This window comes from Lagopus muta, chromosome 15 (genome assembly GCF_023343835.1).
Source record: "Lagopus muta isolate bLagMut1 chromosome 15, bLagMut1 primary, whole genome shotgun sequence".
NCBI classification, from domain to species: domain Eukaryota; kingdom Metazoa; phylum Chordata; class Aves; order Galliformes; family Phasianidae; genus Lagopus; species Lagopus muta.
Genome location: NC_064447.1, coordinates 7,923,180 through 7,949,414, shown reverse-complemented (window position 1 = coordinate 7,949,414; position 26,235 = coordinate 7,923,180). Strand labels below are relative to the sequence as shown.

General features: G+C 39.3%; 1 protein-coding gene across 2 annotated transcripts; it reads left to right on the top strand.

Moving 5' to 3' along the window:
• Positions 1–4: 4 nt before the first annotated feature.
• Positions 5–25,949, top strand: KCTD5 (potassium channel tetramerization domain containing 5). Of its 2 annotated transcripts, XM_048962225.1 has the most exons (7): positions 5–375; positions 6,668–6,776; positions 7,853–7,944; positions 9,037–9,132; positions 12,167–12,283; positions 16,654–16,779; positions 24,001–25,949. In XM_048962225.1, the coding sequence occupies exons 1-7, from the start codon at positions 142–144 to the stop codon at positions 24,028–24,030; spliced, it is 804 nt and encodes a 267-aa protein (XP_048818182.1). In that variant the 5' UTR covers positions 5–141; the 3' UTR covers positions 24,031–25,949. The 2 variants fall into 2 exon arrangements, with proteins under 2 accessions (XP_048818182.1, XP_048818183.1); XM_048962226.1 differs by lacking the exon at positions 12,167–12,283 and having other exon boundaries at positions 23–375.
• The last annotated feature ends 286 nt before the right edge of the window (positions 25,950–26,235 follow it).

The window sequence follows — 26,235 nt, the reverse complement described above, 5'->3', positions numbered from 1 at the left end:
GGAAGAGCCGCGTGCCGGCGGGCGGGAGCGCGCGGGCCTCGCCTCGCGGCCGGGCGGTAAGCGGAGCGTGCCGAGGTGGACGCTTCCGGGGGAGGCGCGCCCGCCGAGCCGTAGGCGGGGCGGACTCTTCCGGCGGTGAGGATGGCGGCGGAGAACCACTGCGATTTCCCGGTCGCCCCGATCGGCGGCCTCGGCCCGGGCGGGCCCTGCCGCCGATGCAGCTCGGCGCCGCCCCCCGGCGCCGTGCCCGGCAAGTGGGTGCGGCTGAACGTGGGGGGCACCTGCTTCCTGACCACCCGGCAGACGCTCTGTAGGGACCCCAAGTCCTTCCTCTTCCGTCTCTGCCAGGCCGACCCCGACCTGGACTCGGACAAGGTGAGGGAGCGGCAGCGCGGGCGCTCCGGGCTCCGCGTGGCGGTCGGGGCCGCCGCGGCCCAGCGCCGTGCCGGGGAGCGCTGCGGGAACGGCGGCGGGTGGGGGGCAGCTCTAAAGGGCGGCGGGCGGCCGGTCCGCGCGCTTCGAGGAACTTTGAGTCTCGGGGCGGCGGGGCCGATGGCTCGTGAGCTCCGCGGGTTCTCGAGTGGCGCGGCTGCCTTACGAACGTCGCACGGGGAGCGGTTGATCGTACGTTCATTTACGTGTCGACGCTGAGCGGGTTTAGCTGTAGCGCTTCCATGGAGCGTCTGCCTGCAGAGCGATGTCGTTCTGTTTCTGCACTGTCATCGTTCTCCAGTACGATTTCAAGAGTCGGATCGAAATCGCTTTTTTCTTTTTTTTTCTTTTTTTTTTTTTTTTCCCCCTCAAATTGTTCCGTTTGTTTGTAAAAGAGCTTAGGTTGGAGGGGACCTCACAGCCCCAGCCCTGCCCTGTGACGGCTGCCCTGCCACGGGCTGCCCACGGCTCCTCCGTGGCCTCGGGCTCCTCTGGGATCCTCTGGCACCCACAGCTCTGGGTGAAGGATTTCTTCCTCACATCTAACCTGAACCACCTCTCTTTTAGTATAAAGGAAAACTCTGTGAACCTGGCATTCAGTAAGTGAGGAAAAATAACCTTTCTTATCCAGGCGTAGTGTTCTGAGTTTTGGAAATTCGTCAAATAAAGCGTTCCTTGGGCAGAACAGGCTGGGAATGGGGTGATAGTGAGCATCTGTGTGCTCCTTTGGACTCAAGTTTAGTAGGGAGAGTACTGCTGACTGTGCTGTATTTGGGTGTAAAGCATTCATGTGAAGTGCTGGACAAGATGTGGGAGCATCATGGCAAAAACTGACTCCCAGGACTGGGTATTCGTGGAGAAAAAGGGGACAGCTTATAGCGCTCACATACACAACTAACTGATTAAAAATAAAGAGTTATTTGATATAAAAACTTCTATTCTGGTAGTGGGTCTCCTCATTTTGTCACACCTAACAGAGGATGTTTAAAAGCTTGAGAAAACGCAGAGCAGACTCTGAATAGCATTCCTGAGCTAGACATAGGAAAATACCTTCCAGTGTGGTATTGTGAGGAGTGGTTTTGTGTTTTCTTTGTTTAGTTTTGGGAGGTTTGGCTTAAACTGACCTGAGTAAATGAGGAGCTGTGGGTGACTTGCTGATGGCTCAGATGCTGCTTTCACTTGGGAGATGGGGAAGCTGTCTTCTGAGGTTTCTTAAATAAAAAATAAGGTGTACTTAATAATTAAGGTGCCTTAATTACAGTAACCTTTTCCAGTTGATCCACTGCAAAAAAAAAAAAAAAAAAAAAAAAAAAAAAAAAAGAAGAAGAAGAAAGAAGAAGAAAGGTTGTTTGGATTCTCTTGATGTCTTCAGAAAGATGATAGGTGCATTTGTAGATCGATTGCTTTAGTTCCATTTAAGGCATTTGGCTTCCTTCATTTCATCAATTGGTGCCATCAGTCATCTTCCACAAGCATTATCACCAAAGCACTGATATCTCAATAGGCTTTTGGAGATGATCATCTAAACCTTCTGTCTGTACAGTGCTTGCATATTCCAGGTCTGGCAATGAGACATGAATCCTTCAGCTGTTTGGTGTGAAATGGGGACAGACCTGCAGTGGAACTGAAGTGTAAGACGAGAACATGGCATTAAGGTGCACTTTCCATACCAACGTAACTTAAGCCTGTTTCATGCAGAGCTTGTTCAGTGCATCTTGTATTTAAGACTAAATCTTAGTGGGTTTGTTTAGTTGAAATTGTGGCAGATACAGTCATCTTTAATAAATTATTGTGCAGGATGTAGGTGTAGGGAAAGTAGTTTGGGTAAATTTGTATTTAGAGAAAGTTGTCTTATTCAGAGTTGCATTTCTGGGCTTTTGAACCCAGTTGTCTTCAGTTGGATGTACATAAAGCTACGTATTTAATGATTAAGCATTCACTGCAATCTTTTCAGTGCATTTGTCAGTTTTGTGCTCCGTTGTCTTGAACATCTGCACTGTAGTCATTGATTTTCACTTCATCCATTCAGAATCTGTTTTCTGCAAAATCCACAATGACGGATGAGTGCAGAAGTCTTTGGAGTCCCTAAGGTTACTTAACCAAGTAGTGCCTGTCTTCCAAGGGTTTGGTTCAGGACCTGCCTTTAGATTCTTTGCCCTCTCAGCAACAACCATACCTCGAGCAGTTCCCTTACTTTTCCCCTTGAATGAGTACAGATATTGCAGACATCTCACCTGTTTGTGGGCATACTGTCCTGATGCAAGAGCAGACCTACAGATTTTCTCTCTGATTTAGGTGTGTGATGTCAAATGTTTTTAACTAATGAGCACAGATATTTCAAGAGAATCCTTGTTGTTATCTGTGTTACTGTCCTGGGCTCTGGTTCTTCTCCTTTGCCACATCTGTAGCAATTGAAATCAAATTGCCATGGGTGTGTTTTTTCCTCATGGTTTTACTTTTTATAGTCCCCAGTTGTAGTCTGATAGTGAGATGATAATTTTTCTTACTCATATGCTAAAGATTGTGAACAACTACAGCTATGCAGGGCAATTTTGCACTTGTAAAACAGCAGTTCCTTCATGGTGTAGCTAATAATGTCCTCTTAACCTTTGGAGCGCTGGAACTGATCTTTGACCCAGCATTCCCTGGGTTTGATCCTGTTGTGTTTTCTTCAGGAAGATCACAGAGGCTTTAAACCCCTCATTTTGAACTTCAGAAACATCAGTGTAGGAGAATGTGAATGTGGGCTTGTCTGTAGGCTGATGGCTGTTCCACCCATCCTGGACAGACTTGTCTCTGCCTCCAGATGGGAACACAGGGAGAGGTGGGGCTGGGAGAAGCCTAAGTGATGAGCCGGCAAGGCAGTAATCAAAACTGAGAGCCCTCTGTAAAGGAGCTGTGAGAAATGCAGCTTTAGCAGTGCGTCTGCTGTATGGGGAATTTGTCTGGGACTTCAGTAACTTTAGAGGATGAGACCGTAAGAAATGCTCGTCCCTGATGAGAATGGATCTTTAAGCAGACTCACAAATGAGTAGTCAAGGTGCTTCTGCCTAAACTCATAAGGCATACATCAGCCATGTTGCTACAGTGAGAGATTACATGTTGACTCTACCAGTTTACTAGAAATGAGAGTGGAAAACTGAAATAGTCCATAGATTGTACTTCATCTGTGCCAGCTGCGTACCTAGAGACTGATTGCCTCTATCATGGCTTGCACACCAACATTTTTATTTAACTACATGCATCATAACACCTCCTTCATTTTTACTGAAAAGGCTTTGGGAAAGGCAGTGTGTTTGCCTTCCAACCGCCTGCAGGTTCTAAGGCTGAGCGAGGCTTGGCAGCCTGTGGGCTGCTGCTGGGTGTGCTTCTGGTTGCAGCAGAAGGAAGATTGATCTTGGTGTTCCCTATGGCAAAACTGATGTTGAAAGAAAGAATATGGTGAAAGAATATTTTGTTCCTCTCACTTTATGTCTCCAGGTATGATAAGTGTCATTGTATTTAAGACTATTTGAGATTCATCTCAGCAAATGAATGGGTGGTAGTGGTCATGTCCAGTGTTTGCAGTAGGATTTGTTTTCAGAAGTGTTTAAATTGTGGTTCATTGGTGAATGTGAAAAAATGGACAAGCAGTCTCACTTACCTTCTCATCCTTGTTTAACTTCCTTCATGTTTGCATTGTTTTACAGCTTGGCATTTCCTGATTTCAGCATCTTCCCAGTATACCAGTTTATCTTTTATGAACTGTTTCATCATTCATTAAACTTCTCCCTAAGCGAGAAGATTGTCAACCTTTCCTAAAAAGATTTTGGCAACTGTATTCATGCTTGATTTTTAAAACCTTTCTCAAAGTATAATAGTACTGAGATAGACAGTTAAGGAAGGAAGGAAGCACTGGATGTTTTATATTAATCAAAATCTTCTTGGCAGCACATCCTTAGCTGTCAGCACTAAGTAATCAGCGCAAGAAAAGCATCTTAATTATAGTCATTATTCTAAGTTATAGTTAAGATGAACTTTATTTTGCCAGTGTATTTCTGGTTAGTCAGTTCGGTGAGCGTGTTGTGATATTAATGGAGTTTGGGTTGGTACTGGCAGTCAGCTGTTTTTCAGTGTTTTAGGTCACGTAGTTGGAGAAGAGGTATGTGCAGGGCATCCAGATGAAGGTCTAAATACAACAGGAGGGTGAGGGAGGCAGCTGTTTCTGCATCCTGCCTCAGTGCCAAACGTAATTGCGTTTCTGTGCATATTCCTGCTGTTAGCAGAAATTCCGCTCGCTCGGTGTACGTAAATGATGTCAGTGTTTTAGATAAACACATTGGAGCTCAAAGTGTTGAGCCAAGAGTTTGATCCTGTGGTTTCTGACAGTGTCCGTTCAGGAAAATATTTGAGAAGTCATCGGCCTTGTTTTGACCTCAGTGGAGGTACTGAGCCGGGCACGGATTGCTAACGATTCAATTTGTGTGTTCATGCAATTCTTGGGAACAATGTTAAATGGGTTAGAGATCATTTTATTTAAATTATACCATACCCTCACTTAGTTCCTCTCAAGTAACGGTGCTTTCTTGTGGGGAGTGGGGAATTAGTTTGTAATATCTATATTTTAACTCAGGCTGTGGTCTAGCTTTCTGCTGACCCTGATGAGACAAGTACATCCTTGCAGAAAAGAAATCTGTGTGCCTGAAAATAAATCCACATGCATTTCCAGTGAGACAATTAAAGGACTTTTAAGAAATGTTAAGTAGAGAGAGGTTTTAGGTATTGCAGTGTAATCATCAAACCTTTATGTATCAGCATGAATTTCCAAATGCAAGGATTTGGGTTGGTAGGATTTTTTCAGGTGGCACAAATATAGTTTTGGAAGAAAATGATTCAAATTTAGCTGTGACTGTTGGTGCTGATAATTTGTGATATTTCTTGCAATCTACTAAAATACCAATAATAACAAATTGTACAAAGTTTTTAGGGGTGCAATCTCAACTCTACAATGCATATTTGTAGGAGATCACCGAATTGCAGGGATTGGAAGGGACCTTAGGAAGTCATCCTGCCGTGCTAAGGCAGGTCCCCTACAGCAGGTTGCACAGGTAGGCATCCAGCTGGGTCACAGGTATCTCCATAGAAGGAGACTGCCAGCCCCTCTGGGCAGCCTGTTCCAGTGCTCCATCATCCTTACCGTAAAGAACTTCTTCTGCATGTTAGTATGGAACTTCCTGTGTTCACATTTTAGGGCATTGCTTCTTGTACTGTCACTGTGCACCACCAAGAAGAGCCTGAACTCATCCTTTTACCTTCCACCTCCCTTTAGATATTTATCAACATTTATCAGATATATGTATTGAAGGAAAAAATTAGGTACTAAAGGACTAATATTTGTAGTGATCTGTTGACAGAAAGGGGCGGCATATCCGCTAAGCAATCCTGTTATCAAGCTCCTTCAGTTTAGACATCTGGCCATTGATGTATATCAATACTGCATTGCTCACAACTGTTCACACAGACTGAATTATAAAGGAAATACAAGTTTTATTCCTTTGATTCTTTGTCAAGGGTATCAACTGTGCAGGAAACGTTCCTGAATGCTCTACAAAATCCAGTGTTCAATTCACTAAGCTGAGCATCAGTTGGAGGTTGCTGTATGCCTTTGTCTGCATGAGGGAGGCAGGAGCTGCATTTTCAGCATACCTTTTCTTTTGTTTTTTAGAAGATGCACATACAACACTTACTTGGTACATGGCAGTTCTCAGTACCCTGTGAGTATTTGTACCTCTGAGCTAAGGCAGAAAAAAAAGATTTTAGATCAAAATGGTGATGAAAAATGATAGCTGGTATTTGAACCTCACTGTAATGTAGCCTTTGTTCTGAGGCTTCAGGATTCCAACCAAAACACTACTTCCTGTGTTGTTTTTAACCTTAGTTTTCAGTGTTCACCCACGGCACCAATGCTCTGATGTTTTTGTAATTGGTAACAAGGTGTGGGGGCGATTGGTCAGCCAAGAGAAGTTGTCTGTTACACAAATTGAGTTGAATAACTGATCAGATATAATTACAACTACATTGCTGAATTTCATTTAATGTCTAAAACAAACCTGGCTTGAAGTGGTGTGGCTGTGCCTGAGTACCTGCTTGCTGTTCAGACACCAAGCTGAGTATTAGCTTGCAATTCCTGCTTGGGCATTCAAATCATTGTGCTTTTTAGCTGTCTTGTTTCTTTCTTTCTTTGTTTCCAATATAGGATGAAACAGGTGCCTATTTAATAGACAGAGACCCCACCTACTTTGGGCCAGTGCTGAACTATCTCAGACATGGGAAGCTGGTTATTAACAAGGACCTAGCTGAGGAAGGTAGGATGTTACTAAATCTCTTGATCTCTTGTCACTTTGTCGTTATTTTTACTGCTTTGAAAGTCAACAAAAATAACTTAGAAGCAGATTTTGAATGTTAGTGCAGCATTTCAATCTGTTGCAAAGCTGATTGGTATTGTACAGTTACAGTATGCTGTTGTTGGAGCATTTTGAGTGATTCCTGGTGTCACAACTCTCAGCCTCAGAAGCACAGCTAAGAAGGGAGATGCCTCTTATCGTATAATCGTGTATCTTTCCTGTATGACTCTGTGAAATAGTTTTTAGTCTTCTTCAAGCAAATGAATACCTCCTGTCAAACGAGTGTTAGAAGATATAAAGCAAAGTACATGTGAAGTCTGGGGATGTTCAGATGGATGGGACATGGCGAAAAGTAGTTTCTGCCCCCAGCTTGTCCCTTCCTGGCCTTCATATCACTTTTACCCTAGGGGAGAATTACTGTTTTAGTGCTAAAGCTGTGTTGATAAGGTATTCAAGAAATTGATTGAAGAAAAATGGGATCTAACCATATTATATTATTATAATTCAAGTAATTTGAATTATAGCTTGAATCTGCATTGTTAAACACAGTTTGTGGGGAACAGATAAGACTTTAACATGTGAGTGGTTGCAGTTGGTAATATGCTGCTACAGTAAAATCTTTAAGGTGTTTGAGGGCTAAGATCTCAAGTGGCAGGTAGAGCAGTTTTTTGCACACTGGTAGTTATAGAGCTTTTCTACAGCAGTATTTGTATTTTTCTCTGCTATTCCAGCACAAGGCAGGACCTGAGCTATAGTGGCCCTTGAAACTCCTGTAGAATGGATTTGTACTCTTCTTGTTTCTGTATGTGAAATGGCATTGGTTTTCTTCAGTTTGTTTTTAGGACAATTTTTCAGAATGAGCTCAACTTTGAGAACTGAATTCTCCCGAAGGAAGTCAGAGTTGCTTCTTTTACCAATCCTAGGGCAAACTGAATTGTTTTGCATAGCTGTGTAGAAGATGATGTTAGGAGCTGGTTGGTGGTTCTGACCTAGAGCACTTGGTTGCACAGTCTTTTAAAAAAATGTTCTCATTCTAGGTGTACTGGAAGAGGCTGAATTCTACAATATCACATCACTAATAAAACTGGTAAAGGACAAAATAAGAGAAAGAGACAGCAAAATCTCACAGGTGAGGCCATTTTTCAGTGTGCTTTTCATTGTTTGTTCTGTATCAAGTATGGGGTGGTTCTGTTTCTTTTTTTTCCCCTTAACTGTTCATTTTCCCAGTAAGATACTGGGTGCCTGTCCCCCTCATTGGCCAAACTGGAGCCATCAGTACCCAAAGAATAATATTCTAAGTCTTCAGTAGCTACCAGTATATTTACAACAGCCAAAGGGTTCTGATTTTTGTTAAAGAAATTTTTGATATTTGTTAAAAAAATAAAAATCCAGTTGTTCAAAAAATGTCTGGTAGTGGTAGAATTTCATTATCAAAATATGTTTGGAAATACTTATTTCAGAAAAAAACTCAATTTTTTCATATATATTTACATACTTCGACTATGGTGAGATGGTCTAACTATGCTGTAGCTGCATGCTTATGCAGCATACGTACAGATGTTATTTAGCTCTCAACTTAATCTTTTGTAGTAAAGTTATCTTCTGTGTTTGTGGTGTTCTGTACTCGTAAAGATCTTGCCAAATCAGTTTCTTCATAAAAGTGAATATGACATTGAAATGATTGGGTAAAGAAAATATTCAAGTTTCTGACTGTTCTTTCAGATCTTTTCTGTCCTTCCTTAGTGATGTCTTCATGGAGACATTACAAACTTATTATTGCCCAACTTCTATTGAAGCTGGGCCATGGGATACCTGAGTTTATCTCCCAGTATTTCCCACATGGTTTCACCTGATGTGGTCCCAGTTATTCATTGTTCTGTAGGGTAAAGTTTGCCAGGGAAGTAGAAATGTTTTTGACCATGAGACATAAGACATTCCTTATAAGCAGAATATCAGCCTTGATTTTAAATGATATTTAAATTTGCTACGCATGGAACAGTGGAGGAAGCTCAACTATTTATGGTCTGTTACAACTGGTATGGAGCACTGTCCGTCCCTGAGGCATTCATGAAGCACCAAATGTGCTACAAGGTGATCCTGAACAGATGAGAGTTCAACGAAACTCAAAACTGTTGCTTTCTAAATATAAAGAATAAGGGAGAAAATTCACAAAGACAGTGAATTCCATGCTGTATTGAGCATCTTATGTTTCTTTCTAAAGGTGCCAGTCAAACACGTGTACAGGGTGCTGCAGTGCCAGGAAGAGGAACTCACTCAAATGGTCTCCACAATGTCTGATGGTTGGAAATTTGAACAGGTAACAAAAATATATAGGATGTAATTACAGAGTCTTCTGAAAATGTAGTTATGTGTCAGAGAAGTAGAAAGTCAGTTATATGCATCTTTTTAAGTGCACTCGTTATCAGGAATTGGATTGATAAAAAGATGCCCAGTTAAATTGAAGTTTTGTGTTTGTATTCTTATTTGTCAGAGAACAGAAATGCTCTCCAATGGTGAAGTGGATCTGACTTTCAATAAAAACATGTACATCATGTTTGAAATGTAACTCTTTGGGGTCTGCACAGCAACGTTTGGATGGTGAATAAAGCGAAAAAAGAATTAAAAAGTTTCTAGAAATGGTAGATCAGATATAAAGAGTTCTTGGTAGAAGAGATGGGTGCGGGGGATAAATGTGTGTCAGATCCAAACAGTGGTTCTTCAGATAAAGGGCTGATAAACAACTCAAATCTCTGCAGCTGTGAGGCTGGATAGGTGGGAGCTACTTGTTTTCTTCCTTTGCTTTGCATAAAGGTAATATTGTGTGTACACTGAAGAATACAATGTAAAATGAAAAGATTTTTCTGTTACTTTTCATAATATCTGTGAATACACTGAGCAGATGGTCTCTTCAGTGTTCACATTCCTAAACTACCAGAATATCTAGGCTGTGCTGGAACAGTGACTCTGGTGTAATGCACAGGTGCTCAGTCACCATGTTTTTCAATGTCTGGTGCCAACTGTAGGAGAGATTGGAATAAACAAACTTTTTATCCCATGCAGTCTCCCCTGAATAACATAACAAAAGATCATTTTAAGACTGCAGTGCACAAACCTATAAAAAGAATGTTTTGTTTGTATTCTATAAAATGTGCAAGTCTCTTATGTCACAGACAAAGCCATTATCAAATAAACCAAATCAGCACAGAGAAAGCTTCTTCTTCAGTTCTCCAGCTCAAGTATTGGAAGATCCGTTTGGCATGCCAGAAACTCAGTATTAAATCAGTGAAAAAAGCTCTTACTAAATCCATAGTTTTTGTCCAGTGCATCGATAATGTTTTTTAGACATTATTCTTTGTCACAGGAAACTGTCTTTCACTAAAAAAATAGATATTCTTATAACAGATTAATTGCTGCTGTATCTTTTAGCTGTCTTAAAATCCTACGTTCTTTGGGAATATTGTATTTTGAAATGTTATTGTTTTGGCAGTGCAGCTGCAGAAAGAGCTATTGTAATTTCTTCTAGAATTTGCATTTTGAGAAATTTCTAGTGGTTTTCTTGAACGTTACATCCTTGTTTCATCCAGCTTTCTTCCTACTTTGCTTCCCCCCACATTGCTCTCTCTCAGGCACGTAGCTTGAGGCAAACAGCCACAGCAGCTGTAGTTCCCTTGCTATTCAGTTTCTCCTTACTTCAGACCATGCCATTCTCTCCTTTGGTTCTATTGCAGACCTGCTTTTAGTGGGCATCTTTCACTTAGAACATAATTGCAATGCTTTGTATAGTCCAAGCAGTTATATTATGAAGATTTGAACACACTGTAACATTTCTGTATTTTTTTTTCTAAATAAATATCCATTGCTCAGCTTCCTTCAGAAACACTCTTTGGGATGGCACCTGCAACACTCCATAGGTATCATTGGTGGAATAGAGATCATCAGCTTTTTCAAAAGAAAAATGCCTGAGGGTTGAGAGTCCTTGTGTTCTGCAGGCAATGTAATGTGTTTTAGTGGTTGAGATTGATAAACGTTTAAAAAAATCCTCTTAAAATACAATTGGATGTGATAACTAAATAGGAGTGGAAAGTGTTAAACTTTTGGTGCACTTATGAGGATGCACCGATGCACTTTTCCAAAGAACATAAATGAGCAGTGCTAGAAATCTGCAATTACATATCAGCTGAATTCCAAAAACAACCCCTAATAATTGTGCTGCCCCACTTCAGTGGTTTTTAATGTGTTAGTCTGTAGATTATTTTTAGCTTCCATCATTACATCTTCAGGCAATCGGAAAACGAACACTTTGGCATTACTGCATAATGAGAGACTTTGGGCCGTACAGAACTGCTGCTTACAAAGGCTCTAGGCAGCAGCAGCATGTCAGTCATGTACATTTTAATATTTAATGTACCCCGAGTCTGTCACCATAACACCATCCTCAATAGGTTCACTGTATGAAAAAGACAGCGTTTATCTGCTGCCTTCAAACGTATTGACAGAGCAGAAGAGGATAAAAATAGATTAATGGTCAGGAATGTTCTCATCAGTTGTGATCTGCTTACTGTGAATGGGCAGTTAGTGGCTAGTTCCTCACCTCAATTGAGAGCTATCATCTTTCTCAAGTGCCCTTTTCTTCGCTTTGAATTAAATGGGTTAGGAATTGCCATGTATTAAGATAAAATATTTGTTGCAATGAACTGTGAAATTCTGCTGAGGTTGTTACAAACCTGTGAATTTTCAGACATTTGAAAGCTGCAAGGGCAGTTCACAGTATTGACTTTAATGAGAACAAGACAGTTTTTTACACAACAGTTCTTTGCTTTGGTGTTCTGTAAATCAACTCTTCTGAAGCCATTTGAAATGCTCAGCTCTTTTTTTTCCCCTCTCTAGTTGACTTTATATGTTTCCTTAGCTGTATTTCGTTTAACAGCTCCTAACGAGATGAAGCCCTTTCATTCCCAGGCTGGATATCACTTTACATAGCACCTTCCAGTATGACATCCATGTTACTTTCTGCATTTGGAATGAATGGCAGGAAAATAATGCTCTCATTTTCGTAGTACACCAAACTTTGCTTTGTTTTTTTGGTACAGTTGGTTACACCACAATGATACGAGGAGTTTTCTGGTTTTTGATCAGTAACTCTCTTAAATTCCCATGAAATTACAGATGGTTTTGCGACCGCTTCCATTACTTTTTAGTAAGTTAAAACTAAAATTGTGGCCTGTTCTAGGAACAAGTAAATATTGCCTACACATTTGAGTTCATCTGTTATTTGTATGATTTGGATAATGGTATGTGCTGCAGCTTTACAAAGGTTTCTTTTTGTGTTTTGCTCTGATTGGTTATTTCAGCTTGTCAGTATAGGTTCCCAGTATGGCTGTGGCCGGGCCCAGCAGTCAGAGTATCTGCTGATAGTGTCACGGGAAGTGAAAGGGGAAGAGAGATGCTTCCAGAAATGCTGCAGTGAGGTGTGTCACGCTGTTCCTTTTGCCCTCACACTGATATGCTTGGCCTCCTCGCGTTTCTGCTGCTTTCAAATAATTCCACTTTATTCCTGGGTGTACAACACATAGCAGTTTGTATGTGTTTGTGACTGGCTTTTATTTATATTCACAGTCTTTCATTGCACTTTATCAATGTTCATATTGGGTTTTTTTGTTTGTTTGTTTTTTGGTGTTTTTTTTTTTGTTTGTTTGTTTTGTTTTAAACAAAGAAATGTTTATTCAGACTTGAGTTAAATGAAGGTTTTTCTTAAGAATTCTTATCTTCTCAATAGGTAATTTTTTTCCCTCAAATCTTCCTCCAAAGTTAACTGCTTTTGACCTGTACTTGTTAGGTAAAAGTCATGCAATTCGAATATTGGGAGCCTTGTAAATAACAGCTTTGAATTTGCTGATTTCAGACAGGGACATACTTTTCTGTGTTAATCATTCTTCCAAGCCAGCTATATTTCATCTGCATAATAATGAGTTACCTTTTGAGTTCCAAGTCCTCTATTTGTGGTAACTCCAAATGTGACTGGTTATTAGGTGGATAAAATATATTCAAACTGGAACAATAAATAACATGTTTATTCAGAAATAATTAACATGGAGAGACAAACATAACCAGCAGTTTGTTTTAAAGCTTGTGTTGGGAAGAAGGAATATCTTGGGATCTCTTTGGTGTTTTTTTTTTCTTTTTTTTCTTCCTTTTTTTTCCCCTAGGGAAAGCTTTTTGAGAAGCTAATGAATAGTGGCAGTGTCTCATGTACTTTCTGGGCTGTCTCATCCTTCCCGCTCCCCTTATTCTCGAGTCACTGCTTTTTTAATCTCTGTGCTACTTCCCAGTGTTCCAGAGTTTGGGAGGGATTTGTTTTGCTAGCCAGTAGCACAGGAGGCCGATCCCAGCTCTCTACATAGCTGCACTTTGTTTCAGAGTCTTATGTGAACTGATCTGAGGACCTGGTGTTCTGCAGAATTTTTCATCAGTGAAACACTTGGAGTACTTTTTCTGTTCCTTGATATATAATATATATGTTAGTCAGTCTAAAACTATAGTCTAGTATAACATCATAAAATAGTATGACAGTGAAGTGAGTTATGAGCAGAATCTTGCCTATTACATGGTCACTTGGCCTTGCAATTCTTGATTTCAAACCTGGACTGCTGCCTGGGTATATTCAGGAATCTACTTTTAAGGTACTGAGCAATATCTATTTCTTAGAGTTGCACAGGTAACTTTTGGAATGTGGAATTAATGCACTAGGTTTGCAGGCTTTCCAGAAATGAGTAGGAAATAGGATGCTAGAGATGTGTAGAGTATAGCACCATGACATTATTCATACGTTCATGTCGTGGAGAGCTCAAAGAAAAAAAAACAAGGATTAGTTGAAGACATAAAGAACTGCTTGTAGGAGTACAGCACGCTGGAGTTTTGAAGCACTTGTCTTTAATACTGCAAAACAAACTTTGTCTTGAAATGCACTGGCTATTTAATAATGGCAAAATATCATCTATACCTATTGCAGTGAACAGCTTCAATATTGTCCAACCAGCTAATGAGCAGTCAGTCTGCCACATCTCCTAAAGACACTGATGTGTAAAAGGTCATCTAATTTGAATTATGAAGCATTAGTGGGAATTTAAGTAGCTATCAACTGAGGAACTGTCAGCCTAGTTGAATCAGGATTGAGGATTTGGGTGATGTTTGCATCTTTTATCGTGTCTGTCAGAGAGATCGTTTATTACTGTTGTGTGTCAATGAGTAAAGTAGTAATTTTTTCTTCTGATAGGATCATTTCAGCTGTTGTCATAGCTTATCTAATATCAAGTTCTTGCCATTTTGCTTAAAGAAAAATTGACTACATGCTGATGAAATCATATATTTAAATATTATTCATTTCTCTTCATAACAAGTTAATTGTTTATGGCTTTATTTAAACATCTACCCAGCTTTTTGAATGTGTTCTGATCTGCAAGTGAGTTGAACGTACTGTTTAAGATTCATGAATAACTGAGGTAGTTGTCTTATTTGTATTATATAGTTCTTAATTGATACATAATGCATAGACCAAACTCTGTACCACTTCAGCAGGCTTAGAGCCAACTCAACAGCTTTTTTTTTTTCCTAAAGATCTGTACGTGATTTTTTTTGCTGATAAGAGCAAGGATCAACAAATTGTATTTATGAAGAAGGTCCGAGTTATCTTTCCAGCTTTTCAGTGTACTTGCTTAGTCCACTTGGGGCAACAAGGCAACTTTAGGGATTTTATGATTCTATCTTGCAAAAATATAATCTGGTGCAGACAGAAAAGTGTGACTTAACCTCTCCAGGTAAATGGTGCCCTTGGATTCTAATGAGGGTGTATTGGTGCTACTAAAGAGGCTTAGAGTTTCTAACTTCATTAAATGCTTTTGTGAAAAAGTGTCTTGATCACACTATTTTTTGATCAGCCTGTGTTCATTACTGACCACATGTGTATTGTCAGAAGTAATCATAGGAGTCAGGGGACAGAAGGAGAGGAAGGACTTCTGCTGATAACACCCAAACAGTGTAGGTAAAGTAAGTTTAGTTTGAGAGTATTGAATTTTGACTGCCAGTTCTGTACCGTTCAAATCTTTTACAACGCTGATGGCCAGACTGCTGTGAGGCTGTCAAATACCAACGTGTTTCTGAGTCTTGTGCACACTCTGATTATGTGGCAGTTCAACTTGCCTGCAGTTCTGCTTCAAATGGGAAGGAGAATGGCTTTCAGTTCTCCTTCCTTTCCCCTCCTTTAAAAGAGAGGCCTTGAAGACAGCCTTGCTGTAGCTCTTAGCGCAACACAGAAGGAGTAGAAACCAAGCCTGGTAGAGAGGGATGTACACCTGATATTAGGCATGCTGTAATACCATCAGGGTCCAAAAACTCTATTATTGCCTAGGCCTGGCCAGTTGTTTCATTCTGCAGAGATGCAGTCTGATGCTTTTATGGACTCTGGCTTTGTCAATCTGTGGATGCTCCTGCTTGGCTGTCTTACCAGAGCACTGGAACATCCGAATATCTATCTCCTCTCTCTCCTTAAAATTTCTCCTCAGATGGAAGCTGCTTTTAACCGTGGTCTGTCTTTCACTTTTGTTAGGGGAGTCATGTCTTAAGCACAGATTCTGGACCAAGGTTTCACCTTGGTTTCATCTTCCCTACCCTAAAAAGTCTTACTCTCTGGTGCTCTGCCAGACTGATGGAGATACATTTGTTTTTAGACAAATAACCACAGTTTTTCAAGTGTTGTTCATTTAAGAAAAACAAGTCAAACCTTTTTGTGGAGCTATTACCAGGATGATTTAATGATATAATAGAGTCTGAGGGATAGGGCAGCCTTATTACGTGTCTGTGGTGGTTTGGCAGTTAGGTGCAATATAGTTTTGGTAATGGCATTTAGATATAGTGTTTCTGAAACAGTTTGATTTTTAGGTGCTTGATCTGTGTCAGTAATTATAGCACCATACCTTGTCATGGCTTTGAAATAAATCTTTTTTTAAAAATGAACCAGCTTCATCAGAATTGATTCTGGCTGGGAAAGGCAGGCTGTGTAAAGCTTCTAGCATTAGGCAGGTGTACTGTGTGTAAGGTAAGATAAGGTGTATGAAACTTACGCCATTTGATAAATATGTTGTATATGAGGTAATATTGATGTTTAGCATATCCTTCGTTCTCAGGAAATTGTAATTTAACGTTTAATATCAAGACTTGTAGAAGCTTATAAATCATTTCATTATACACTGCTTCCACCTATAGTCCTTCCTAGAATGTACTTCCTTGCAGCAGTACACACGTATTTCAGACGTTAATCGTAGCATCCCAACATGCTGTATCTTGCTGTTTTCCAATCAAGGACAAATTTTAATGCTGTCCACTCAGAAGATGTTTTAGTAGAAGTGCTGTTATCCTTAGTGAAGTGGTAGTTATCCTTCCTGGCTAAAGTGCTTCCTGCATGCAGCCATTTATGTGCTAAATTGTGCTGCGTTAAGACACAACATACAAATTTGTAAAAATTAACTTTGGAGGATGGGAATGTTTCCATTAAATAACAGGAACAGGGAACGGGCTGCTTTTCCTCTGGCCTAACTCTGTAGCCTTTTGTTTGACAATAAAATCATAATTGTACGCCATTAATTCTGTAAATGTTCAAAAAGAAAAGCTATGTTTATCTTACCATCAGAGTGTCAGTGTATTTGTCAACATCAAAATGTATTTGCATTGAAATGGAGACTTATGCTTCAGGCACAGCCATCAGTGTGAAGAGTGAGGAGTGCGAAGCTGTGGGATTTGCTTTACATAGAAATGCAGGTGATTTTTTCTTTCTTTCATCTTTCAGCTGGTCAGTATCGGTTCTTCCTATAACTATGGCAATGAAGATCAGGCTGAATTTCTGTGTGTTGTCTCAAAGGAATTGCATAACACTCCCTATGGCACAACCAGCGAACCCAGTGAAAAAGCAAAGGTAAGTTACTGTATGTTGGAGAAAAGAGGTAGTGTCAGCACAGCATAGGCTTTGCTAAGTAATGCAAGGCATGCCTTTCTTCTCGACAGTTCTTTACTTGCCTTTTTGTTCCCCTCCTTCAAGGAAGTAGTGATTCCTGTTCATTGTACAGGAGAGTGTAAATGGCAGAGTCAGCACTATCTGTTACACCAGATAGCTTCTATGAATGGAATATCTGTACTGTTCCTGATGCCTGTCCTGTTTGTTGAGTACTGACAGATGTTTACTGTTTACAGTTGAGAATCTGCATTTTATTTTCTTTTGCATTTGAATAATTCCTTATTCTTTCAGTAACTCAGTTGAAAAATGTTCTTGCTTGAGTTCAACTGAAGAAATCTTACTATCAAGAACGGGAATTTTAATATGGCATCTCTGAGAAACGCTGCAATACATTAAAAAATGAAGATGCTTGATAGCTTATTATTTGCATGTTTCCCTCCAGCTCTCCTTCCTCTCTATAACCAGTTTTATAAAAAGGTTGCAGTGGGCACAATATCCAGGCATTTTCATCTGTTGTCTTTCAGAGTTTGTACAAAGGAAAAATGTGAAGAGGCAACTGTGTAGTAAGAAGGCAATGAGTTGTGTGGACACATGTTATTCTGTGCATATTAGATGTTCTTATCATGGTGCAGTTGCTTTGTAAGAGAAGTGACGATAGATAAACTGAGTACTTCTGTCGCTGGCTTAAAAGCTTTTCATGTGGTATTTTCAAATGGGAGATGGTGAAACATCACTGATTGCTTTTTCAAGAGTCATCTTTAAGGTAAATAAATCTTGAAATAATGCTGAAAAGCAATCTGGATCTTTGGTGTTGTGGCCCCAAATAGGCTGAACCTCTCTACTTTCTGTGTTGTGTAACTTCGTTTTGCTGTTACATATATGGAGACATTTTTGTAAATTACATTTTAAAAGTACTCCAAGCTTTATTTATATTTATTTAGTGAAATTATTGATTTCTGCTATTTCTTCTCTGTTGAGATAAAATTTCCAGAGAGTTCTAAGGGATTAACATAATCAAGTTCTGCTTTTGTCAGAATGCTTCAGGAAAACTTAAAGAGTCGGAAAAGAGGAGTGTGGCAATAGTTTAGGCTGGGATATGTGCCTGGAATGAAAAGTGGAATTCTTGAGCCTGATGTACATCTTCATAAGAATTTGTGGTACGTACTCAGGGAACTTCAGAAGTTGCCAGAGTTACATTGCATCCTTCACATAGTGGAAAATATACAAACTGAAACTGTCAAACTGAACTGTCAAAACCCGAATAGATAAACTTGTTCAGGGCATGGTTCAACTGCTGTACAATTAGTAGCTCTGAGAGATGCTAAATCTTAGACTTCTCTTTTAAAATACTTCTTGGTTATCATTTCAGAGATGAGAACAGCGCATAACTTGACCAGGATGAGAATTATTACTCATTTTTATTTGAAGATATAAACATTCACTCCTTTTGTCCTGGAAGAGTTGAGCTGTTGCTAGCAATAAATGGCAATACTTGAATAATCCTTTTTATTTATTTTTATGCTATATATCTTATAGGTGGATTTTGATCAGGGTGTGAGGGGTGGAATTCCTTTTTGGCTGGGAGGTTTCTAACTGTGCTGTTGAGAAATTTGGACCGGACCTTGGGAGCTGTTGTCTCAGCAGCTCCCTGCTCAGCCAGCTTTAAACTTCCAGTCTGTGGTTTGTTCAGTAGCATCTGAGTTGGTCCTCAGGAAGTTCATCTGATTGAAATGAGGGCATCCAGTGATGTATATGGAGTGAGGTGATCACACCCTGAGGCTGACTTTTAGAAACTATGAGAAAGTCTTCCTAACTATTACTTTTACAACACATTGGGTTAGAGAAAGCAAAAAAAAAAAAAAAAAAAAAAGTAATGTGACAGGCACTTCAATTTTAATTAACAGGAGTGAACTTTCAAAATAGAAGAAGCATTTTCTGATATCTGTGTAATCAAGTGTCACCTCATTCCTTCTTAGAGATGTTTGATGGAAAACAGCTTGCATAGATAGGTTGGAACAGAGAAATATTAGCAATTAAAATCTTGAAATGTGTGATTCCACCATTCTCACTATGAGTGATCTATGCAAACTTTACTGCCTCTCAAACCATACTTCACTTCACTACATGTTGATGAACCTCTAGCTTGTACAAAGCATAAAACATTGTTTTGTTGATGTAATGTATAGAAAGATAATTGAAAATGTGCTGTGCTGTGAAGCATTAGTGGTTAATAAGTACAAAAATGATCAGTCCTGTAGCGTATATTTTCCACTGAGTAGTAATTTTAGCATGATTTTGCCATAGGCGTTTTTAAGGAAGAAATGGCTGGTCAAATTGCAGTAAAAAACAAAAATGACCAACAAAACTGTGTAACAGGTAGCAAGATGCCAGTCTGGGGGTGTATTTAAGCACCTGCTTTTCTTAGTTCTTGTCAGTAGTTGACTTTTTTTGCAGCCTTCTACTGTGGCTGAGGGGGGGAATTTTACCCCATTTGGAACATTGACTTAGATTGTTTCAGGTAGCTTTGACATTACTGTAAGATAGGCTGTGTTCCCACAAGCACTTTGCTCTTTCAGTTTATTTACCTGTAATGACTAAAACCTCTTGATACCATCTACATCCAAAATTTGATTTTCAAGTGCTATCCCTCCCCATCTGCAGAGAAGCTAAGGTACCAACTTCAGGTTATTTAAATTTTCTGTGCTCTTAAGGTCCCCATTATTATACTGCGTGGCGCTGTTGACTTCTGTCTGCAGACATTTTGGACATTTGGGAGAGGACATTTGCATGAAATCCGTAGTGTTCCTGCTTGAAATTGCCTGCTGTCATGCTTCCTTATGAAGAGTGGGGGTCCCAAATAAAAGTAAATTAGTGCCATTCTCCAATGCTTCAAGTCTAAGTGGACTGTACCTTGTTGCAGCTCTGACTCACTTGCAATCTTTTCTTTTCCTTTCCTTTCTCTATACTTGCTGCATGCTGCATGCCACTCAGAGTGAAGATGAAGAAACGGATTACGATATGAATGACTCAGATTAAATATAAATGTCATGGTGAGCACTGGCTGCCGTAGGATTTTACCCAGATGCTTTTCTGCCCCACCGATTCCTGTCCCCAGTAGTGCTATCCTTTGGCTGGTCCTAGTGGTGTATTTGTTCGTGATTATAGCTGTGGCATGGTTAGCAGAAGCAGAATACCTGTTCTGTATGTTGGCTCTTTGACAAAATCATGAATGTGGCTGTTATCAGCTGTAGTATGATGATATCCTTTAAAGGTATGCTAAGAGAAAAAGTGCTTCATATAGATTGTATGGGACAATGCTCTAGGACCAAAATTGGTTTTGACATCTTTTCTGTTAATTACTTTTTATGTGTAGGGGCATCTGATACAGACTTGCAGACTAAATTTTCAGTGAACACCTGATCTGGCATTACATGTATAAACTTAACTGACGTACAGCATAGCCAAAATATCTGGTAATTTTGAAACTAAATGTTTTTGAATCAAGACTGCTGCTGAGGTGGGCTTGGCAAAAGATGCTATTTTTACAAAATGGCTGCAAGGAATGGATCAAATCTGAAGCTTTGTTGAAAAAAAGTAAATCGGTCCTCTGATGGAATTGAATGCTGGATTCTTAAGCTACCCAGGAGACAGAAAGTCTCTTAAGATGCTATTACATCTGCAGCAGATCTATTCTGAGTGGGAGGAAATAGGTCTTGCATTCTAGTTATCTCAGAAGCTGTCACACTCAGGCCCTTAGAAACTGAGTTTATTCAGCATTCCTGAGAGTACCTGGAGGAAAAACAGAATAGAAGCATGAAAAGCAGGAAAATTCTGAACACATCAGATTTGATGAGTAAGGACCAAGGAGCATTATCGATGCAAGTCTCTGTTTAGCTCATGTTCTTGCATGTTTAGCTCATGTTCTTGCATGAAAACTTTCTGCTTTAGATATACCCCTCAGTCCTAGCTCCCAGAAGTTAGAAGATCTGCCACAACCATTTTCAAATGTTAGTTGCCTCTGCTATGGTTGAGGTGTCTTCTCTCAGCATTATATTGCCCAGATAGCCACCATCTCATTACCATCTTATTTTCAGAAGAAAAGGAGGAAATTCAGATTGCAGAACAGAGTCAGTCATCCTTTGAGCAATTAGTAAGTAAGCCCAATTTTGGTATCATTCTTGATAATTGAAATTCAAATTCAATTCAGATTTCTTTCCTTCTTTGGACAAAATCACTGTGCCGTGACTATAGAAGATCCTCCTTCACCCAGCTGCTAAACAGAGGTGGATGGAGCACCTCTCTCTTGAGAGCCTGCGATCAGAAACCACTTTCTCTTTAGTAAAAGTAGGGGTTACCAGAAAAGCATGAAGCAAAGCATGTTAAAATATTTTCTGATCTGATGCAATTTTCTACTTTATGTTGGATTTACTGTCTCAACAAAGTGTGTCAAGTTGAACAGCCAGATCTGGGGTAGCTTTATTTTACTGTATGTGTTCTTGAAGTTACAGAAAGTAGTTCTATCTCTATTAAATAAACGTCAGAGTATTTTTTAAGGAAAGAATAAAAACAAATGTTGTACTTTAGATGGGAAACACTCACAAAATGAATAGATGCAGTAATGTTTTCTAACTGCACAGGTGCTTGTTTCAGCAGTGTTTTTGGCCTCATTGGCTAGAATTGCTGCATCAGACTATTATCCACCATGGGGGCTTCTGTTCCAATACATTGTTCTTAGCTACAATCGACTGCAAGTACTAAAGGAAAGAGATTAAGTGTTAAGCATATATCCAATTAACTCCTGATATATTTCCGCAGCTTCCAGTAAGCTTTTTGTTTGTTTGTTTTTGGCTTCAAGGCCTGTCTCTTCCTTGCAGAACACATTTGTATCTTTCCTACAATTCAACGTGAAATGTGTTTTGTTCAGTACACACAGTAAATGATTCCTCCTGAAATAGGCTGTGTTTGCATCAGAACGTATCAGAGCCCATCAGAAACATCTTTCTGTATGGAAATGTATTGAAGATCCTGCATTGTCATCTGTTTTCCTAATGAAATAATACTGTCTGACTTTGAAATGAAACAGAATTTTGTAACCGCAAAGTGGGACACTGCAGGGATTTCAGTGAGCAAGTGGTGAAGTGGATTTAGAAAAACAAAAATGATTTGTTTTTTAATTTTGAAGTTAACATTCAACCGTCTCTGAAGGAGGGGTGGTGGAGTCTTTCTGAACTCTAGTGCTAAAAAAACGTCCCATGAAGTTGTGCAAAGCAGGCAAGACCCCACTTGACTGGGGAATTGGACTAAATGATCTTTTAGGGTCTTTTAAAACTCAAACAATTCTGTAGTTCTATGACTGTAGTCACTGTGAAAAAGACATATTGGGCCTGATGACTGATAGAGGCTGGTATGTTCAATTGTCAACGTTCAAACAATATTTAAAAGAAACCAAATACCTAGACTTTTTCATCTGAAACCATGCATGGAATTGGCATGCTGTGTTATAAGTGGTTGCCAATTTTTACCCAACAGGCACAAAGCTGTCAAATGCTGTGAATTGTTTGGGGTAGAATGTGTTACTGAGTTATTGGCATGATATTTGTTATAATATGAGATTAAATTCAAATCATCATAGAAAGAAATTATATATTGAAGACAGCCATGCTGTTCCCAATGCTGTGCCTTTGCTTTCTTTCAGTGTTTGAAATCAAGAGCCATTCCCAGCACTTACGAAACACACAACAATTAAGAAAAAATGAAGTATCATTAGAGATAGTTTAACTTTCAGATGAGCACTGTTAAATATTTGTGCTCAGTACTTCTGAAGCTCTACTTAGTAGGTTTTTTTTACCTCAGTCATGACTGGTTCTGTGTTTGCTTGAAGGCTCCTCTGTGGAGCTAGGCATCCTTAGAGCTGACCTGGTTACTGCTGTTTGCCACTCAGGTTAGAGCAGCAATGTGAGAAATGTTGTTGCCTGGAGTCAGTCCTAAAATGTGGATCCTTCCTTCACTGGAGTTGCTGAAGAGAATCTAAATAGAGAAGGAAAAAAATGATAGTCAAATGCAAATGGGATACATAACTTTTGTGTTGCTAGATGTTATATATAACATTTCCCAGAGTTTTCAAGGACAGATTTTTTTTTTTCTGTTAGACTTCAGCCCCTGTATTTAATACCACCTTTTAAAGTGAATATTAAACAAACCAGCTGCTTTTAGGAAAAAAACAATCATTTTACTCATGGTAATGGGAATCTCAGTTCTGTAGTAACAGCTGCAATTTGTGAGAAGTATATTCCTGCTCATGAGGTCAAAAGCTGCAGTGCTTCTCAGTTCCTTGTCTTGGATCATTCAAAAGATATCAATGGACAAATAATGTGTGAGAATTGCAGTGTCCTGTCGCTGTAGAAGCAGTTTTCCTGTGGCCTAGGATGCTTACCTAACTTGTGAGAACTTGCAGGAGCAAACAATATTCATGTAAAAATTGCTGTCATAAAGTAGTATTTATTTTCCTATAGCTGGTCTGTCCAGCTGATGAGCTTTATATTTCTGAACAGCATAGTAAGTATCTGTGAAGAAATGTCATTGGTTAATGTGTAGTTCATGCAAAATATCAAGTCTGGACATCTGTTTCAAATGAAGATTAGATTCTTGCCAACTTGTATTCTTGGTCTTTGAAAGCTGTCTGCATCATCTCACCCACTGTGTCATTTTGCACATTTTGAATTGCTAATTCGTGTTTTCAGAGGATGTAGTTTGCAGCTGAAACTTCCAAGAGTTGAGGACGTTTTTCTACAGTGGCAAAAAATTAAGATTACATCCTAATTTTCAATAAAGTATCTGAGTTCATTTACCATACTAAGTAAATTTAGATCAGTGGTGAGACTGAAATGGTTTACTTCTTATATCTCCCAACCCTTAAGCTTTGACTGTATTAATCAGACTCTGTTACTAGTAGTGATGTACATGTGTTTTCACAATGTCTGACAGTAAATATGATATGTATTAATCTCTCCTTTTTTTTTTTTTAATCTTAAAGCACAGGTTTCAGGAAGGTCCTTGAACCAGCTTCTTAAAAAATTGATATCGGTTATTTGAAGTAGTCATTATGTTGTTCTTTGTCCTCCATTCTTTAGGAATGACATTGCATGGATTTTCATTCACGGAGTTTTTGTTTGCCTCTTTCAGATTTTGCAAGAACGAGGATCCAGGATGTGAAGGCAGTATTGAAGGGTGAAGTTTTTTCTTGTTTATTCCAAGATGCAGTGAGTTGTCACATTGAAGAGTCTTGGCTGCAAAAGACAAAAAATCTGATTTAGACAATTTTCTGTTGACCTGGGTTCAACCATTTTTGCCTATAAGCTGGTGTCAACTGGCTTAATGCATTGTAAGATTACTTAATGGGAATAGATGGTGTGGGAGTGTGTTTTAAGTTTTGGTTGTAGTGCATGGTTGTACTCTCTTATGGGCTATCCAACACTGGCCATCTGAAAAGAAATAACCACGCACTCATATTTTCCTCTGAGACATGTAGCACTTAATGCTTGGTGCTGGATGACCCAATGTTGATCAGTTAGCAGAAATTTTCCTACTAATAATTATAAACATTTAAAAGACAATGCAATTGGTGCTACACACACACACACACACACACGTTACAGCCCACAAACGCAAATATTTGGGCCTATATTGTTTCAGAATCAGTGACAGCATCAGTGACAGCCCCAGCTGACTGTCTCACACTGCACATTCCTTATGGCACTGCAACATATTCTATTAGGTAAGAACAGCCTAGGAGATCAACTGAAACTAGCACGTAAAAAGTTATACAACAAAGGTTTTCTTTAAAGGAAGGTTTGTATATATTGACTGGGTTTATAGCGTACGTTAATACCCAAAGGGAAGACTATACTCAGAGAAAATGGCCTTCGTCTGAGTCATTCTTGATGTTCCTTCTGACAAAACAGTCTCCTCCTGTAAAGGTCACGCTCCAGTCTTAGACAGATGTTTGGAAGGGGAATCGAAATTCACTTAAGATGAACAACAGAAAATTTTGTTTCTTTTGAGATGTTAGTATTCATATCTGTGCTTGTACTTCTAAGATTCCTGTAAGTATTGGTAACAGTGGATTATGGTGGAGATTTTTCAAGAGCTGAGGTTATAGAAATTGGGCTGGCTGGTCCTTGATCACTGTCTCTGTGACTGGGATAGAAATCAACGTTGAGCATGAACACGAGCTTGTGCAATTGAAACTTCTTGAAATATTGAAAAAACAGACATTCAAGATAACCATAATCAGTCTTTCTGTACTGTTGCAACTATGCAGTTAAAGAACACTTTGAAAACATCTGGTTCAGCTTGATTGATTTGTGTCCTGGAGGAAGGCTAATACACAAGACTGGAGCTTTTTAGTACACTATGTTTTGAGAAAAATCTTTCACGTCTTCAAAACACTTAATGATATTGACAGTATAAAACCCAGCTACATTGACACATGTAGCTGAAAGCAGTGGAAGGAAGTTTCAAAAAGTTACAAAATTGTTTTGAATTCTAAAGACATTTGTTTTAATTCTCAGTATCTTCAGGATTTATGCGTATACTCTAGGTAATCCTTTACATGAATGCCTGATTATCAAGCACCTAAGGCCTACCCTTTTTTTCTAAAAAAAAAAAAAAAAGAAGAAAAAAAAGAAAACAAAAACAACCAAAAAAGACTTACTATACATTGATAAAAGTTTGGCAGAATTTGTAAAAAAACAAACAAACAAAAAAACATTTCTACTAAGCTGGTTAAACAGTGAGCTAAACGTTTTGTTCATGCATCTAATGCTTGAAAGGGTTTGTAATGCATTTTGCCACTTGGACGTGGTCTGCACTGAAAGCTGCTGGCCCCTCCACAACAATACACACAATGTTTGTCTTTTTTAAAGATGTTCAAAATGAATTGAATTTGCTAAACATGTAATTGTGTAGGGGAAAATGTTTATACTTTTATACTTTTTTAGGCACCCATATTTTATCAGCTTAAATTTAGCACCCAAGGTTCCCCTAAATAGTAACAGATTATCTTGTGTATCTGAAAATAAGCCTAACTATTGTCTGTGTTATCTACATATTAAAGCATTTCCTCCGCTGCAGTAGTCACTGTGTTTTTAAACAGCATGACTCCACCATATTCTCTGAGCTCCCCAGCTCATGGAATTGCAGCTGACCAGGTTTTCTTGACGAGCTTTACAGAGCACTGTGGCATTGGCGCACGCGTATTCTAATGCCCAAAATATCTGCGTAATAATCCTTCTAAATCTGCACTTCCATTGTCTCTTATTTAACCCTCAAAAGACAGAGTATTTTATTTCACAAGGTGAGACCTTCGAGAATGGCAGCAGCAAAGCATAAGTAACAAACTGAGCCAGTCGAACAAAC